Source organism: Calliphora vicina, chromosome 3 (assembly GCF_958450345.1).
Source record: "Calliphora vicina chromosome 3, idCalVici1.1, whole genome shotgun sequence".
NCBI lineage: Eukaryota > Metazoa > Arthropoda > Insecta > Diptera > Calliphoridae > Calliphora > Calliphora vicina.
In genome coordinates this window covers 126894581-126912547 of record NC_088782.1, presented here as the reverse complement: position 1 = coordinate 126912547, position 17967 = coordinate 126894581, and the positions used below count along the sequence as shown (strand labels likewise).

The window sequence follows — 17967 nt, the reverse complement described above, 5'->3', positions numbered from 1 at the left end:
TAATAAAAAAAAAACTTTAAAGGGTTTCTGTTTAAGATTTTTTTAGTTAACACCAGTTTTATACAAATTTAAGTTAATTCCCCAAAATTTGTTTAAATGAATCCTTAAAATCCAAAATTAGTTTAGAACTTTACCATTTAGAGTTTTTTCTAGCATAGACAACATTATAGAACGAAAACAAGATGGCAACTTATTGAGGACACATGTAAACAAACATGGCTTCTTCACTCATATTTTGTTTTTGCACCCAATGAAGTTGCCAACTTCTAAGTAAAAGTGCAAAACAGGGTTGTTAATAAAAAGGCACAAAGTTTTCCGTTCTACTTAAAATTGAGCTATTATTATTATTTTTTTAAATACAAAGGATTTAATCAACACAAAATAAAACAAATTTATTTAATATATGTCATTTTCATTATTGTAAATCCCTTTTTTATATTTAAAAAAAAACCAATACAAAAAAGTGTCTTTTTCTAATAGTTAATTACTATTTTGCTAAAAACAAAAACTTACAACAACAAAAATAAATCAATTAGAAATTGTTAAAAATCTTAAGCAAATATTGCAAAAACTAAAACAACTTAAAGTTGTTTTCAACTAAAAAAACCAAACAAAAATTCCTTAAAAAAAAGCATTATCAGCAAATACAACTAAAAGTAGAGCAATATTTTTTTTATTAAACAAAATAATAAAAAAAAACTATAAAACTAAATAAGCCAAGTATTTTTGTTAAAAAATTTTCTTTTTTTCCTTTTTTGTTTAAACACATAACAAAGTATTATTATTGAAAACAGAAAAAGGTTTAAATTTTTTTTATTATTTTTGTAAGTAACTAGCAACTATATGTATGTACATTTATGTTTATATATAAATACTAGTTTAATATTAAAACTTTAACTATAATTTGCTTTAAACAATGTGGCCTTTATTCCTAAAGAAAAAAAAAGAAAATCTTTTTCTTATAAAACATAGCATTATTTGTTTAAATTTATTTTATTAAAATGTATTATATTATATGCTCTCGAGCTAATATTTTTTTTTTTGTTTCATCCTTAAGTTTATCTTTATTATGTATTTAGCATTTGTCTATAATATAATTAACTAATTTTAATATAATTAAAAAAAAAGAAAACCATGTTTTCTTTAATCAAAATGATAAACACTACAAAATTAAGTAATTTAGTTTAAGATAATGTCAAAAAACTTTAAATCAAATCAAACTATAAGTCTATTAAAATCATACATACATTTATTAATAAATTTTTAAAATCTTATTAAACAAAAAATAGTTTAATTAAACACAAGAAAATCATAAAAAAAATATTGTTAAAAAGCTAACTGAAATTAATAATGACAACAAATGAAAATATATGAAATTGTAATATTCAAAAGTTAAGGAAAATGGAAATATATATAAAATATAGCAAACATTTTACAAAATATTAAAAAAAAACTTAAACATATTTTAATTGAAACGGTAAAAACAAAAAGGTTTGTAAATAACAAATAATATTGGTACTAAATTTTAAATAAATAATTTAAAATAATAACAAACACATAATAACGGTATCTGTAAAAACCACTACTATTAAAATCAACTCTGCCTACATGCAACCAACAAAGTTGTTATCGATAATTTAAATAAACAGCTGGCAATTGCTTACCACAGGTGAATAAGAGGAAGACGAAGAATACCACAATAATTTATTTTTTAATTTTTCTTTAAACAATGTAAATTTTAAACTAATTACTTTAAAATTTAATAGTTTAATTAAATAACCAGAGTTTTATAATAATAGTTATCAATTATTAATATGAATGCTTTGCAAAAATATCGCTTTTGTTTTCTAGCCGGCTTATGTGCGGCCGGCGGCAGTTTTTTTGGTAAATTGCCAAGTTTTCTTAAAGACAGTAAACTTTATGTGGAGGATATAGCCTTGCTACCAGCTTCCGTCCAAACATATGGTGGTAAGTTTAAAAATTAGTAAACATTTCTTACTTTAAATGGTGAAAAGTTGATACTCCTCGTTACCGATTCAAGGCAATAATTCCTTTTGGAAAAACAAAATATATTTGGCAAATAATTTCTATTTGAATTTATACTTAGACCAATTATGATTAAAAAGTTCCGCGGGAGTTTGTTTCCCGCGAGTTTTTTCCCATTGAATTTGAATAGGAAAAATTAGAAAATGGGAAAAACTCCCGGGGAATTTTTATTCATAATTGGGCTGACATTAAGGTTAATTTATTCATTTCACTTCTAGCATTTGTTTTATATCAAGGACTGCCTATTGTTTTAATGATTTTAAGCAACCTGCTGAATTGGCGTTACTTTTTGAAAGCCTTACAATTGTCCGAACAAACATTGACAGCCACTGTTTTAACAGCAGCAAGCAATTATGTAGTTTCGGTGAGTTTGACTGGTTTTAAAACGAAAATACACTTAAATTGAAGCATATATAAGACTTGGCACAAGACGTATATACTCTTGTTAATAATAATATTGTTTTTTAGTTCGTTTTAGGTTCTTTGGTTTTTAAGGAACCCTTTACATTGCTCTCCATATTGGGTTCCACTCTCATAGTCTTAGGTTTGTGGTTTCTATGTGCAGATACTCAAGGACTAACAGGCAAAGAAAAGAAACAATAATACATATAGGAATACCAATAAAAAAGTAAATATGTAATCAAAATATCTAAAAAAAATGTATTGTATTAAAAATATTTCTTTCTTAATTATTTATAGATATTTCTACTTAAAAAATGCAAAAAAAACTCAAAGTCAAGAGCATATATAAGACATGGTTAGAGGAAAAGAAAACCATTAAAAATCCTTAAATAATTTAAATAAGATTATAAAAGGTTATAAGTATTATATAAATTATAGTTTTTATATTAAAAATATGTAAAATATTATTAATAAAATCTGTTAATTTTTATTAAAAAACTAATTAATCAATTTGATACTTCATTTGTTCTGCTTATTCACGGTTTTTCTTTTCAAAAAGCTTTAAAACAGCCCCTAAAGTATGCACTGATAATCGATGTAATTTATGTACAAGTAAATGAGAGCACACGTATGTGTGTGTTTTGAACTTTAATTTTACAAAAATTCCAGATTTTATGTTTTTTGCATTTATCTTGGAAATTTGTGGTCCGATTGGGCTGGAAACCCCTACTTACTGCAACTCCATACGCTGAATCCGAAAATCGACACCATTTTTAGCTCTGAACAACTTTTTTTAAGAAAATTTTTACGCAAGTGAATACCTTGGTAAACTCTGTTTAAAATAGCCCCTAAAGTATGCACCAATAATTGAGGTAATTTATGGAAAAGTAAATGAGAGTATACGTATGTGTGTGTTTTGAACTTTAATTTTACAAAAATTCCAGATTTTATGTTTTTTGCATTTATCTCCGAAATTTGTGGTCCGATTGGGCTGGAACCCCTACTTACTGTAACTCCATACGCTGAATCCGAAAATCGACACCATTTTTAGCTCTGAAGAACTTTTTTTAAGAAAATTTTTACGCAAGTGAATACCTTGGTAAACTCTGTTTAAAATAGCCCCTAAAGTATGCAGCAATAATTGAGGTAATTTATGTACAATAAATGAGAGCACACGTATGTGTGTGTTTTGAATTTTAATTTTACAAAAATTCCAGATTTTATGTTTTTTGCATTTATCTCGGAAATTTGTGGTCCGATTGGGCTGGAAACCCCTACTTACCGTAACTCCATACGCTGAATCCAAAAATCGACACCATTTTTAGCTCTGGACAACTTTTTTAAAGAAATTTTTTACGCAAGTGAATGCCTTACTAACCTCTGTTTAAAATAGCCCCTAAAGTATGCACTGATAATCAGCAGCTAAATTTTCAAATAAATTTCAATCGTGTTTCCTTTTTTTAAATTTTCAATTTTTTATGTAGATTTTTTAAATTTATTAAAAATTATATTAATAAAATGAACATAAATAAGTATATTTCCTTGTTTTTTTTTGTATTTCTTTCTTTCTTTTTTTGTTTTTCATCTTCTTATCTTGTGTGTTGCTGTAATATAATGAAATTAATTAATAATAATATATTTATTTTCATTTCTTCCATTTTTTTTGTTTGCTTCTCTTCATCATTTAGCTTGATTTTTGTATGATTATTTTGTTGTTGTTTAAAGGTATGTTGTATTTATTTTAAATATTTGTTTTTTTTTTTTGTTTAAATATATAAGTATATCATTTGTTTTTGTTGTATTTTAAATAATAATAATAATATTCATTATGTTTTTTAGTTAAATAATTATTCATATGTTGTTTTGTTTGCTTTTAAAGATTAAATACAATAAATTGTTGTTGTGGATTTTGTTATTGTTTTTAATAATAATAATCAAGTGTTGAAAAAAATAAAAGAGGTTTTTCTGCCTTCTGCTTCAATAAGTATAATTTTTCAATGTTTTTTTTTTTTAAATTGTGGGAATATTTGAAAGATTCCTTTTTTCCGTATTTTATCTTCCCTTTAAGTGTTGATTTGTAAGGAAAAATTGTTTAAAAGGAGGAAAAGTTTTGTTATTTTTTGGTTATACACTACTTGATTTTTTGTTTGCTTTGATTTTTTCTAAATAATAATGAATTTTTAGGTTTAAAAATTCTTTAATTTCTGGTTTTTAATTCTACATATTTTATACTTTGTAATGTATTTTTTGTTGGGGTGTTTTTTTTTATATAATTTGTTGTTGTAGTTGGTAGAGGGAGAGTTGTTTTGTTACGAGTTTAATTTGGGTTTTAGTTTTTGTTTTCTATACCCAGGGGCATACGATTAGCTGACTGCCGTGAGTTCATATAAGAATTCGAGTTTGTGTTGTTTGCATTGGAGTTGCCGCCGCCGCCACCACCACTGGTACGATTGCCCATATGACGTGGAGGAGGACCATTGCTGCGGGGATTGGCAGAGTTGTCGGAACCGCCGCGGGGTCCCCTATAGTTACCACCACCACCGCCGCGAGAATCATAACGTGAATCTTTATTGGAATACACATTACTGCCACCGCCGCCGCCACCACCACCACCACTTCCATTTTGGTAGTAAGAGTTGTTGCTGGTGTTTTCATTATTGCGGAAGTAAATACCACTTCCACCATTACCACCACCACCGCCGCGTGATTGGCCATTTTGTGGGGGATTGCCAGAGCCATAATTGGAGCGACCTCTATAGCCGCCGCTACCACCGGCAGGACGTCTATCGTCACGGCGATCATCATTGCGCTGTCGTTGATATCCGCCCGTGTTAGCACCTCCTCCCTGGCCACGATTGCCGCCCGACGATCCTCTGCCGTAACTGCCCGAATCCTGAGAATGCCAATGATTCGATTCTGTGCGATTTTCACTGACAAAACCCGCACCGCTTGATTCCGCTGCCGCTACAGTGTTGGCATTAGTAGTGCCGCTACTATTAGCTGTAGCAGTCCATTCATTTTTACGTGCCTGCGTCTGCTGTACGGTAATGGGTGAATTGGCATTTACTTCGGCACTCCATTTGTTGGCTGAGGACTCTGCTACCACCTGGTGTGCGGCTGCAGAAGGTTTAAATTCTTGCTGCTGGTTTGTGGCTGCTGCAGATGAATTGCTGGTACCCTTTAAGACAGCCTCATCCCATTCATTAATCAAATCATTTTTGTGTAGATGATGCGTGGCATTAGCGTTGGCTTCTTGCAACGCATTCAATACTTTTTCTGCATTGAGTTTATTTTGCATTTGTTGTTCGTAACTAATACCAGCCACAACGGGATTCTCGAAGGGAAAACCAGCATTTTTAGGAGTTTGACTCATGTCTGGGTTGTTGGCGTTGGGTGGTAATTGTTGTGGTGGCATTGCTCCTACCAAATTTTGATTTTGTGGAGTTAATTGCTGCTGTTGTAAGAGTCCTTGTTGCTGCTGTTGCATTAGAGGGGTAGTGGGAGCACCAGTGCCAGTCAAACGGTTCATCATCATTATGGAGCCAGGCTGCTGTTGTTGCTGCTGCTGTTGTAGAGCTTCAGCCATTAACTGCTGCTGCTGGTGTTGAGGTGTGGCCATATTTTGTGTTTGTACTGGTGAAAACAATTGTTGATTGTTGCCCTTTTGTTGTGGTTGCTGCTGGAATAAAGGACTGGGTGTTTGGCTCTGCATTAGGCCAGCATTTGGTGGAGCTTGTTGCTGTGGCGGTGGCATTTGTGGGAATGATTGATTTGTGAATGTTTGAGTTTGTATGGGAGTTTGTGTAGATGTTTGTTGTTGTTGCTGAGTAGGAGGAAGTTGCTGGTTGATTTGCTGCTGACTTGGTGTGGCTGCAGCATTTTGTTGCTCTTGCATTAAATTTTGTGTGGTTTTGTTTTGCTGCTGCACTTGAGGCTGTTGCTGCTCGAATACTATAGTATTTTGGGGAACACCTTGTACGCCTTGATTATTTAGGTCGGGAGAGTCTAATTCACTGTCCTGCAGGAAATAGAAGTTACCACTGCCAATAACTTCGGCCAAGGGTCTCATTTGATGCAAATATTGTTGTTGCTGCTGTTGTTGTTGTTGTTGAGGGGGCTGTTGTTGGGGGTGAGGCGGTTGTTGCTGGGGATGAGGCGGTTGATGTTTAAAGAAATTTTGCTCTACAGCATGTACGGGTGTGGGATTGAAGTGTCCGGGTGGAGGAGGTTGCTGTTGGGGATTCGCATTATGCATAGCAATGGGTCCGCTAACTACACCTGGCTGTGTTGCGGGACTGTTGAGCATTTGATGTTGTTGTTGCTGTTGTTGATTGACCTGAACAGAGGAGGGTTGTGCCACATTTTGAGCTCCTGCCTGTTGTTGAGCAGCTAGACCGGGCATCATTTGACCAGTAACATTTGCGGGCACGCCTCCCATTAAAGCAGCTGCATTTGGCATCTGTTGTAGATGCTGTGGCGTTGGCTGTTGCATAGAGGGGTGATACATGGCCACATGAACAGGGGTGGTGGCTCCCGAATGAGCAGCTGGTGCAGTTGGTTGGAACGAGGGAACTGCAGTTGCTGGTGGTGCCATGGGGGCGTTCATTACAGATTGTACAGCTTGAGGAGGCATATTTGCTAAAACCACTTGTTGCTGCTGCTGCTGTAAATCCAAGTGCTCTTTCATAATACCCTGATGTTGTTGGCCCATTATTGCTACATTCTCTACCAGGGGAGTTTCATGTACAGATTGAGTCATATTTCCACCGTCAATATTCATAGTATCCATGCCCTCTTCCACCGCATTTAAATCCTGCTCCTGATTATTCATTTCCGGCACGGGCACTTCCTCATTATTAGCCACAGTCTCCTGATCCAAATCATCATCGAGATTTTTCAACTCTGGCTCCGGAACATCAGTTAAATAGATTTTATCCAAATAGTCAGATTCTTGTATACGATGGAAAACTCGCTTAACATTTTCATACGTAGTCTCACCATACTGTTTAGGACGAGCATCAATGGTCATGGAAAAGATTTCGGCTGCCTTTTGAGCTGAGGTGGCAAAAGGAACATCCTCCGAAGTTTCAGGGCGTCTGGTTTGCACATCCAAACAGCTGCAAAAAATTAACAAACGATAATAACAATAAATTAATTTTTAAATATTACAAAAAAAATCTCACAATTTTTCTAAAATATCCAATTCATTGGCTTCCAATTTGGCAGCACCATTTTCTCCTGACAAAAAGTCAGTGCGTACCGCTTCATCAGTGAAACAAGACAAAATATTTTGTATTATCAAAACTTCACGTATTTTGATGGTCTCAGCCTGGGCTTTGGCAATTAATTCCTACAAAAATTAAAACAGAATTAAAAAAGTTCACATTTTTAAAAGTTATTTTTAGAATACCTTGCGGGCCTGCTTCTTTTGTTCTTTTTCTGCATCCTTGGTAAATTGTTGCATTTGTTTAACCAAATCGCGGGCAAATTCTAAAGTTGCCATGACCGCATCATATTTGGCCACAGCAGACTTTTGGTCTGCACTTAATTCTTTGCCAGAAGCTTGTATGGCGCGATATCCCTCCAATTTTGTCTGAAATTTTTTAGAAAAGAAGAAAAAATTAAGATACAACACTTCACATTAAATCTACTGCTATTTTTTACATGAAAACAAAAAAAGTACTTAAATAAATAACGCTGTAAATTTGTTACAAAGAAAATAAAAAATTCAGGTCAATGAGAAACAAAAACAAATAAGAAAAGGGTTTCCCTAATTTATAAACAAATAGGTAATGAATCATTATAAACCTATTGAAATAAATTTAATTACTCATAATTAATCCATAATTATAAATAAAACAAAATTGATAAGAAATAAATTAATAAGAGATTATTATGATAAATGTGAGTTTTAATACTTTTTACAAAAGTGTATTTTTCTCTAAAATATACCGATTTTAGGGACCCATTTAATGCAAAAGCTATACAACATTTTTTTAAGGAAAAATTAATTTGTTTTTAAACTAATATTTAAACTACTACCTCGATACCTCGATATTATGTGCAATAATGCAAATTTATGAAATTTATTTATTCACTTTCTGGAAAACAGTTAATGGTATAAAATAAGATCGTATGTATTATGATAGCTCTCATAATTATAAATACAAAAACGTAAACATTTTTGCCAGCTTTCCCTTAGTTTAGGAGTTATAGGAATTTAAATTCAACATATATAATAGTAAATTTCACATATATTTAGAAAATGATCTGATCATTATGGGTATCATTGAATAGTGCTTCAAAATACCTTTTATATGATATATATTATGTTATTGTTAATTAACATTTTGAACCAAAAATTCCGTATTGAATTTATATATCAGTAGTTTAGAAAATTTTGATATACAGAAAAAAGTGGATTTAGCGAAACTGGTGTTCGATACATCAATTCGCGCGGCCAAAGGCCGGCAATACAGAAAATATGAATATTAACAGAAAAAAAATATGAAAATATAAACTGCTATAGGGATCTTGATTTGTTCCATTGATATTTAAAAGCTCTATAATTCCTAAACCAACTGATAAAAATGTTAATAAAGGAAAAAATTAAGAAAATATTGCCCATTCAGAACTATAATTACAAAAATCAAAACACATCACACACACTTACTAAAACTATTGCCAAATAAACAATAAATAGCATAATTTCATCAGATAAATAAATATTAATACAAAAAACAATGTAAATAAAGTACTGCAACTTCTTTTTTTGTTTTCTTCCACTCCCCCTAATTCTTATCACAATCTGGCATCTCTTTATTTTTACTAAACATGGCGTCGCAAAAAATTAAGAAAAAATATGCAAAAGCGAATTACAACAAAACGCAATATATGAAAAAATGGTGGAAAAATGGGACAAAGAAAAAAAAAGCAAATCCTTTGTCCTAATTTTAATGGAAAATTATATGCAAAAACCTTGACAGCTTCAGAAAACTAGAAATTTTTTCAAATGCAAACTTTAATTTATTTATTAAATACACAAATATATGCAAAAAAAAATGCCGGTTAGACGCCATGAGACAGATACATTTTTTTCTATTTTTCATACAATACTTTTTAAAGGGGCTAAAAGGGGGAAGTTTGATGCATAAAAAAACCGTAAATCACACAATTTTTCGAAATATACTTTACATTTTTTCTCAACAAATTAAGCAAATTTTCTTTACAATTGTAGTTCACCTTGAGTTTTTAAGCACTTTTTCTACTTTAAATAAAAAAAACTTCACTTTTTTTTCTTACTAGACTCGTTTTCGTTTCACGCACACACTCATCACACACATACCTTGCGTTTTTCCAAATTGCGTATTTTATGCTCAATTGTGGTAAAAGTCAATTTCATGGGATTCAGGGCATCATTGCCAGCATCCTTATTGGCATTTGCTGATGTTGGAGCATTTCCAGCCGCCGAAGAAGTTTCCCAATTCTTGCTATTCTGCTGCTGCTGGGCAGCAGCGACCACATTGTTGGTATTTTCTTTAGCAGTTTTTATGCTTGATGTCGTCTCATTGTTATTGGTGGTAGTAGCGTTCGTGTTGTTGGATTTTATTGTATTTTCCGTTATTTTCTTGTTACTAATACCTTTATTACCACCACTAGTTCCACTTGCACCTCCAGAATTTACCGAATTCACGGAGGTTTGTTTCACTAGTTTAGTATTTGATTGGTTATTATTTGAAGCAGAAGGCATCCTCCACGGATAAAAACTGAAACAGGAATGAAGCACAGCACAGACAAAATGAGCGTGTATGTTGTTTTTTTTTTTTGCACACAATTTTTTTCTTTTCTTCTATATATTTTTTTTCTTCCCTAAATTCGGTTTTTTGTCATCAAGCGAACGAACGAAGAAAACTACTGAGAGAATGGACACAAAAGTGAATAAGAAAAAATCAGTGTTGTATTCCGAGTGCAGGAGTGTAATTTTTGGTAGCAAAAACAAACTCTGGCATATTAGAGGGGTTCACTATGAAACCATACTTTGAACATCGTTCAAATGACTGAAAAATCGCCTTTTGTCAGATTGAACCACTCTCTTACTTGTTTTCTTAAGTATACTTTGATGAAAGGTATGTATATACGATTTGGCTCAGCAGATTATAGCTCTCTACTTGTTTTAAATTGAAATGGAAATATACAGGTCTGTCACAGAAATTTTACGAAAGTGAAAATAATCGTATATTTGTATTCGACTTTTTGTGTCACTATGAAGCATATGTGTCAAGTCTCATAGTACAGTTACTTGTCATAAAAAAATACCATAGTGTTTGTTTCCATAAAAAAAACATGAATTTGCATACATTTGGTTGGTTGTTTTTATTTTGAGGCGACAATCTTCCGATATAAGAGAAAAAAATTCATAATTTTTTTTAAATTTTTTATACTTTTCAATTAAATTTTTTTATGAAAAAGAAAATTTTTTTTCTTTAAAAAAATAGTTTTTTCTTTTATTTTGTCCTTTTCTGTAGTGAGTATATAAACTCACCACACATAATCTGGTGAATAAAATAAACTCACCACATCTAAAGTGGTGAACAATTTTAATTCAACACACACTACATGAACCGTTGTATATAAATTCTACAATGTGAAAGGCATTTATACGGTTTGTCGATATAACGTTTCGTACATTGGTTAATGATTGTACTAGTTACCGTTTTAACTGTATTATCGACTAAATGAGTTGCCAACATTACTGTTTTATCGATTTTATTTGCACATGGTTGTTAATTCTACTACAAATCATAATAGAGATAATTAAATGCTGCCAGATCTGTACAACTTTATACTCCGGCTCATCTGCTTACATCCAACAGATGTAAGCAGATGAAATGCACACACTGTTCATTTCTTATAGGACAGATTGGTTTGAAGTACCACTTAATGTTTTAAATATTTGTGTGGCAACCCTTTTGTTTTGTTTACTTCTGACATCTTCTTACATAAAATAAAGTGTTTTCAATAGCAATCACTGCTTGTTCTCAATAAAAAGACTGCAAATATTTTTGCAAAAAACATTAACGTTTTTATACTTTTTCAACAATTATTTTATTAATTTTAGTTTCATTTTATTAAACTTTCAATTCAGTTTAGTTAGTAGTTCTTTAAATATATAATTTTCAATGCCAACATGTTTTTTTACTTAATATTTTCGTTTGGTTTATTTGTTTGTATCTTAAAGTTAAAAGTTATTAATAGTTAATAATGATTTTAAGTGCACTTTGTTTGTTTTTGTATTTCAACTACAATTTAATGGGAGTTTTTTTATTGTTAAAATTTAATGTTAAATGGACATTTTAATAAGTAAATAGTTTATTTTATTAATTATTACGAAAATAATAGAACACAAAAACATGGGGTAATATAATGAAAACTAAATGAGTGTAAAAATGGTATGTATCAAAAAAATAGTTTTAGGTTTATTTTGAGTGAATTGGTAGTTAGTAAAGTTAGGATTAAGTCCACCAGTGGCTTATAGTCTGTAAAGTAGGAGGAGGTCAAGAGATAGAGAGAGTAGAAGAAAAGACGTAAGTATTAAACTAAAGAAGAGAGCTAGAATTTGGAAGCCTTTTAATAAATTAAGGATTTTGGTTCAAATAAAAGGAAGACCAATAAAGAAAACATAAACTTATAAATTGATTAAATATTTTAAGTAAAATTTCTATCCAAAATATATTTTATAAAGTGGAAGTTTGTTTCTTTTTCTAATTTTTCTCAAATTGTTTTTTAAACTACTTTTAAAAAAGCCTTTGTTTTTCATTAATTATGTTGTTTTAAACCGAATCAAAAAATGCAATACGTCTAGGTCTTTACGTTTGGGTGTTTTGTTTCTTTTATAGGGCTATTCATACTACTGGTATTCCAAAGAATCACTGTCCAAATTGGTGGAGGATTGCTTGGAGGTACGGCGACGCCAGTAGTCGGAATAGCGGGTCTCATACTGTACAGTTGTACGCCATGGTGGCCATTTCAGCTATTCTTCAACCAAATCCCAAACCATCAAAGAGGCATCATTGCCACCCACAGTAACAATAGTTTGGTCACCAAACAAAAAACGAGCACAGGCCACCATACCCGAATACACTTTAGCCTCATGGAATTCAGCACGAGGACTTATGCAAGGATACCTGGAAATAAATTAAACCATTAGATGTTATGATATTATAAATTCAAGATTTGTTTGTAAGTAAATACCTAAATAATCTAATATAACCATCGGCATCCCCGGACACCAACATATCTTGGGCCGCCGAACGACTGCAGGTGGCTATTATGGTATTGTTATTGCTGTAGTAACGATTGCTCCATTGTCCCGCCACTAGGAATCCTACCGTACAATTGCTGGTCAACCATTTGACATCTTTCATGGCTATCGGACTGCGTTCGGGACTCAGGGATTTGGCATCCCAGAATAGTAAATCAAAATCTATGGTTACTGTTTGCACAAAATTACCATCCATACTCCAATCTAAATGTGTGAGAGGCTGAGAGCCTCGAATCTTGTTGACCTTTTTATAGGAGAAACCATCTCGCGAAACACGGAATAAATAAATGCTGCCATTTTGTGAGCCCATAGCAATCATGTCGCCAACTGTGATGATAAAAATATAGAGATTAATTGATAAATCATTTAAACATCCAGCAGCTTACCCTGATTAAAGGCCACACAATTAATCGGCGAGCCGCACACTCTCAGCGTCAACATAACGGCGCCATTCTCACAATTTATTACCAACAAATGGCCCTCAGTGCTGCCAGCAGCCAGGGCCGTGCCAAACGGATGGAAGGCCAAAGAGACACATTCATAGCCCGTCTGTATGGTCCAAATAAGTTTGCTCTTGCGCCACAACGCAATATGTTTATCATGTCCCGCCGTAGCGAATAAATCATCCTCGGGATGAGCGGCCAAACCCCATAATTGGCGGCCATGACCAAAAACAACTTGGGTAAAACGTCTTTGCAAAGAGCCCTCCAAAATATTGTTGCGTGTAGTGCCCACATAAATGTTGCCATCATTGCGGCCGGGACGTTGGGGATAAATGGTGCGTACTCCGCCTGCGGATTCGGGTAGCTGGAAGAAAATATGTTTGAGCAATTATTCTTATACAAAAATCTCTCCTTTTACCTTTGTATCTGCTATTTTCTTATAATTCTGCAAAGAGTCCCAGGCCGCTATTTTCCTATCCTTCTCACCACCCGACAGCAAAGTGCCCTCACCCAGCATTATCAGACAACCAATGCCCTTGGTATGTGCCTCAAATTCTGTGCGCACAAAATAGGCACCATCCGAGTCCACCGAGTAAATGGTAATAAAACCATCTGAATCTGCCGTTATAACATCACCATCCGGTTCAAACTGGACACTAGTGACATGAGAACGTGATGGCTGTTTCACAATGTCGGTGCGCTCAAAGAAACCATCTTTGCGCCGATGCCAAAAGGCCAAATGACCGCGGCCATGTGTTATAATTAGATTATCATCCAAAGGATGAAAGGCAGCTCCAGAAAGACCTTCTTGCAGGGTCTAAAGGAGCAACACAATGCCATTTATTTATTTTTGAAAAACTAGAATTCTTTTTTAAATAACTTACCGCTACTTTGCCTAACAAATGGCCCCATTGCCACTGCCATACCGAGAGTATACTCTCACGCCCACTATCTACCGCTAAAATATAACTGCCACCATTCTGTTTAAGAAATTGAGTATTAATTTTAAAATTACTAAAATTTTTCTTTTCAAAAAACTTACTAATTGGGAAAAGGCCACTGCTGTTACCCCTGTATCCAATTCGCCCATGCCAAACACATATAAAGTTTGCAGAGACTCTGTACTCCATATGCGTACATGAGCTTGCGATTTACGATCTCTGCCGGCCTTTTGACCCGAGGCCACTAGTTCTCTTGAAGGATGAACATCCATGCTAAAACAAGAACATTTTAATATTTTATTAAACTAAATTGAAATTGTATTTGAATTATGTTTTGAACTTACCACATAATATCTTCTGTATGTCCGGTATAATGACGCTGAGCATCTTCATCGCGATCTAGTAAAACTGCCACGGCAGCTACATAGTACAAAAGTTCCCCTGAGGGTAAAACCCACAAATTGCGACGAGCATCTATGCCGCGATAGCCATGGCTACGAAATAAAAAAATGAATTGATATTTAATTTTGAAACTCATCCTGAATATGATTTGTAAACGAGAATATGAGAGGTCAAAAGAGCATGCTTGACATTATTTCAAGGAGTCTCCGGAATATAAAGACAAATTTTTGATAGAGCTAGGTTTTCTGTTGGACTTGTATATAAAGATTAAAATTTACTAATAAAAATTACATACAGTTTGAAAAGAAATGTTTTTGAACGCTTTGAATAGTGATCGTTATTCTTTCAACGGTTTTTGAGAGTCCCCGAAATATATAGAAACATTTTGGGGGGCTATCCAACTAATAAGATTAGTGATAGATTCACTATTGTACCTTAATGTAAAGATTCAAATTTATTAATAAAATTAGTCAACAGTTTGAAAACAACTACTTTTGAACACTTGGCATTCATACAAAGTTTCATGAGAGTCTCCGAAATTTGGGGGTTTTTAACTCGTAATAAGAAAAGTGCTGGGTTCTCTGTTGAACCTGAATGTAAAGATTCAAATGTATTAATAAAATTAGTCAACAGTTTGAAAAGAACTGATTCAAAGTTTCATGAGTGTCCCCGAAATATATAGACGAAATTTGGGTGGTTTTCTAACTCGTAATAAGAAAAGAGCAGGGTTCTCTATTGGACTTGAATGTAAAGATTCAAATTTATTAATTAAATTAGTCAACAGTTTGAAAAGAACTGATTTTGAACACTTTAAATAGAGCTTGACATTCATTCAAAGTTTCATGAGAGCCCCCGAAATATATAGACGAATTTTGGGGGGTTTTATAACTTGTAATAAGAAGAGTGCTGGGTTATCAATAGGACCTGAATGTAGAGATTAAAATTTAATAATACAATTAGTCAACAGTTTGAAGGTAACTGCTTTTGAACACTTTGAATAGTGCTTGACATTCTTTCCATGCTTCTTGAGAGTATATATAAACAAATTATGGGGGTTTTATTATTCTTAATAGGAAAAGTGCTGGATTTTCTATTGCACCTGAGTATAAATATTCAAATTTACTAATAAAAATTGTTAACATTGTAAAAACAAATGACTTTGAACGTTTTGAATAGTGGTCGTTATTCATTCGAAGTTTCTTGAGAGTCTCCGAAACATATAGACGAATTTTGCAGGTTTTCTGACTAATAATGAGATCGCAGCTAAGTTATCTATTGGTTCTGAATATAAGGATTAAAATTTACTAATAAAAATACAAAGTAAACTGTTGGAAAACAAATGTTTTTGAATGTTTTCAATTGTGCTTGACACCTGATAAATTTTTGTCTTGATAAACGTCAAAATGATTGTCAAGATACAAAATTGTCAGGTATATTAGTGATATTTCTTCGTCATGACAAAATTGTTAGTGCATTTGTACAGACAAGTTTGTCTTGACAACAAACGTTTTTAAGTGTTATGATAAATATTTGTCAAGTATAGACAGGGGGTTAGCATTCTCCAGAATATAAAGACAAATATTTAGGGGTTTCTAACTCATAATAAGTTTAGTGCTAGGTTTTTCTATAGAATCTGAATAAACAATTTTGTAAAATTAGTGTTTTTAAACAATTTGAGTACAGGTCGGCTCTATTTTAAAGATTCTTGAGAGAATTTATTAACATTTCTTTTACTTACACCCACTGCAATTGCAACTTCTTATCGGGTGGTGTATTATCGGCTGGTGCATGATGTGCTGGCGGATAAAATGTTCGACGCAGACCCCTTATAGTTACTTTGGTGGGATCCTCCTTCATCATATCCAACATGGTGTATTCACCATTTGTGCGTAAGATTTCACTTTCGGGTGCATATAAAATACGTGGACGACTTTTACTGCGTGGCCGGGCGCCACGTAAAGGAACCTTTGGAAGATCTTCTGTAGGTAGTATGGGAGCGGCCGCCATAACGGAGGGCCGTGAACGTGAACGTCTGATAGGAGAGCCGGCTATTAAAGCGGTGCCGGTGGCCAAATAAAAGGTATCCACATCGGCAAATTCATTGCGCAGCTGTGAAAAACTTCGCACCTGTTTTGAGGACCCCCCCAAGAAAAAGTAAAAAAAATATTTAAATATTTAGAAAATGTAATAAAATTGAATTAAAATTATAGTAATTTGCTGCAGCTTTATGCAAATTTATGGTGATTAATTTCTAGCACGTTTCATGTTTATAATTATATTAAAAGTGTTGAGGTTAAATGGTGGGGGGAGAACCTACCTCTTGTCCTGTGCCCGTATACATTTTCTTAGCGCCATTAATTTTCAGTACTTGACCCAAATCTTCCAACACTTCTTCAAACGGCTGCGAAGTGCGTAGATTGAGTAAGACACGACACTAGAGAGCGAGTGTGTGTGAGAGAGAGAGAGCGAGATAGAGAGATTTACCACAATTACCCAGGCACGTTTTAAAATGTCAGCAAGCACCATGAAAAAGAAACACAAAACAATACAAATTATAAGTTATTTTCTTATTTTTGTATAAAATACTTATTATTATTGTTATTATTATGGCAGACAGTCAGGGAAATCACGTGCTATAATAAATGAAATATTTGATGTTTATTATACAAACAAAAAAAAACAAAACTTTGACAGCCCTAAAAGAGAAAAGATTCGCGTTTTTTTACTCTGCTGTAATAAATGTATGAATATGTATTTGAGTGTTTTTAGGAAATAAGAAGAGTAAGTATCGCTACTTCCTTTAACAGTTTGTTAAAGCTTCATTACAGTAATTGTAATTTATTTATGGGCCAAGGAGACGTGTCAGCTAAAAGTCTAAATCTTTTTTTCTGTATTTTTTTGCAAAATTTTTATTTAGAGGGGGAGGGAGGTATTAAGGCAGCCAGGATATTATAAGAATTTCCTTGAAGTAAATCTAATATCTACAATATCTGTAACGGAAATTAAAATGGATGATAAAGTGTTGAGCCTTAAAACTGATGAAAAATATACATAATTTTTAACGCCATGAAAATTTTGCTTTTTCCAAGAGGGGGAGAGATAAAAGAAGTGTGTAATAAAAAAATTACATAAAAATCTGAGAATCATTTTGTTGTTTTCAAATTGATAAACAATTTTTGATATATTATTGGGTGTATGCCTTAAAAAAATCCAGGATTTACAATAGATGGCTTATCTTTTAAACACGGTTTTTGTTTTTAATAACTTATATGTCATTTTGAAGGGTACATATCTGTCATTTATTCTCACTTACATATGTATTGAACATTAAAGTGTAAACAAAGCGTCATATACGGGAAGTTTTGCTTTACTTCTTTAATTTGAAAAAAAAAGTGGAGCTGAAGCACACCGA

General features: G+C 32.9%; 3 protein-coding genes across 5 annotated transcripts in view; 1 reads left to right on the top strand and 2 right to left on the bottom strand.

Moving 5' to 3' along the window:
- The first annotated feature begins 1684 nt into the window (after positions 1-1684).
- Positions 1685-2950, top strand: LOC135954887 (uncharacterized). Its single transcript, XM_065505131.1, has 4 exons — positions 1685-1968; positions 2265-2410; positions 2515-2674; positions 2746-2950. The coding sequence occupies exons 1-3, from the start codon at positions 1815-1817 to the stop codon at positions 2647-2649; spliced, it is 435 nt and encodes a 144-aa protein (XP_065361203.1). The 5' UTR covers positions 1685-1814; the 3' UTR covers positions 2650-2674; positions 2746-2950.
- Positions 2951-3898: 948 nt separating this feature from the next.
- Positions 3899-10311, bottom strand: Capr (Caprin). Its single transcript, XM_065506171.1, has 4 exons — positions 9794-10311; positions 7859-8041; positions 7632-7798; positions 3899-7565 (listed from the first exon to the last, which is right to left on the bottom strand). Exons 1-4 carry the CDS (start codon positions 10196-10198, stop codon positions 4778-4780), a joined length of 3543 nt encoding a protein of 1180 aa, XP_065362243.1. The 5' UTR covers positions 10199-10311; the 3' UTR covers positions 3899-4777.
- A 1217-nt stretch (positions 10312-11528) lies between these two features.
- The window catches only part of DCX-EMAP (Doublecortin-domain-containing echinoderm-microtubule-associated protein), a 487657-nt gene continuing 481218 nt past the window's right edge, over positions 11529-17967 (bottom strand). For all 3 annotated transcript variants that reach the window (XM_065502749.1, XM_065502748.1, XM_065502751.1), the window contains 9 exons: positions 16873-16989; positions 16294-16682; positions 14498-14647; positions 14255-14426; positions 14097-14192; positions 13631-14029; positions 13156-13576; positions 12700-13096; positions 11529-12632 (listed from right to left, as the gene is read on the bottom strand). In XM_065502749.1, the coding sequence (XP_065358821.1) occupies positions 12479-12632; positions 12700-13096; positions 13156-13576; positions 13631-14029; positions 14097-14192; positions 14255-14426; positions 14498-14647; positions 16294-16682; positions 16873-16989 (2295 nt within the window). In that variant the 3' untranslated portion in view covers positions 11529-12478. The remainder of the gene's footprint in view (positions 12633-12699; positions 13097-13155; positions 13577-13630; positions 14030-14096; positions 14193-14254; positions 14427-14497; positions 14648-16293; positions 16683-16872; positions 16990-17967) is intronic.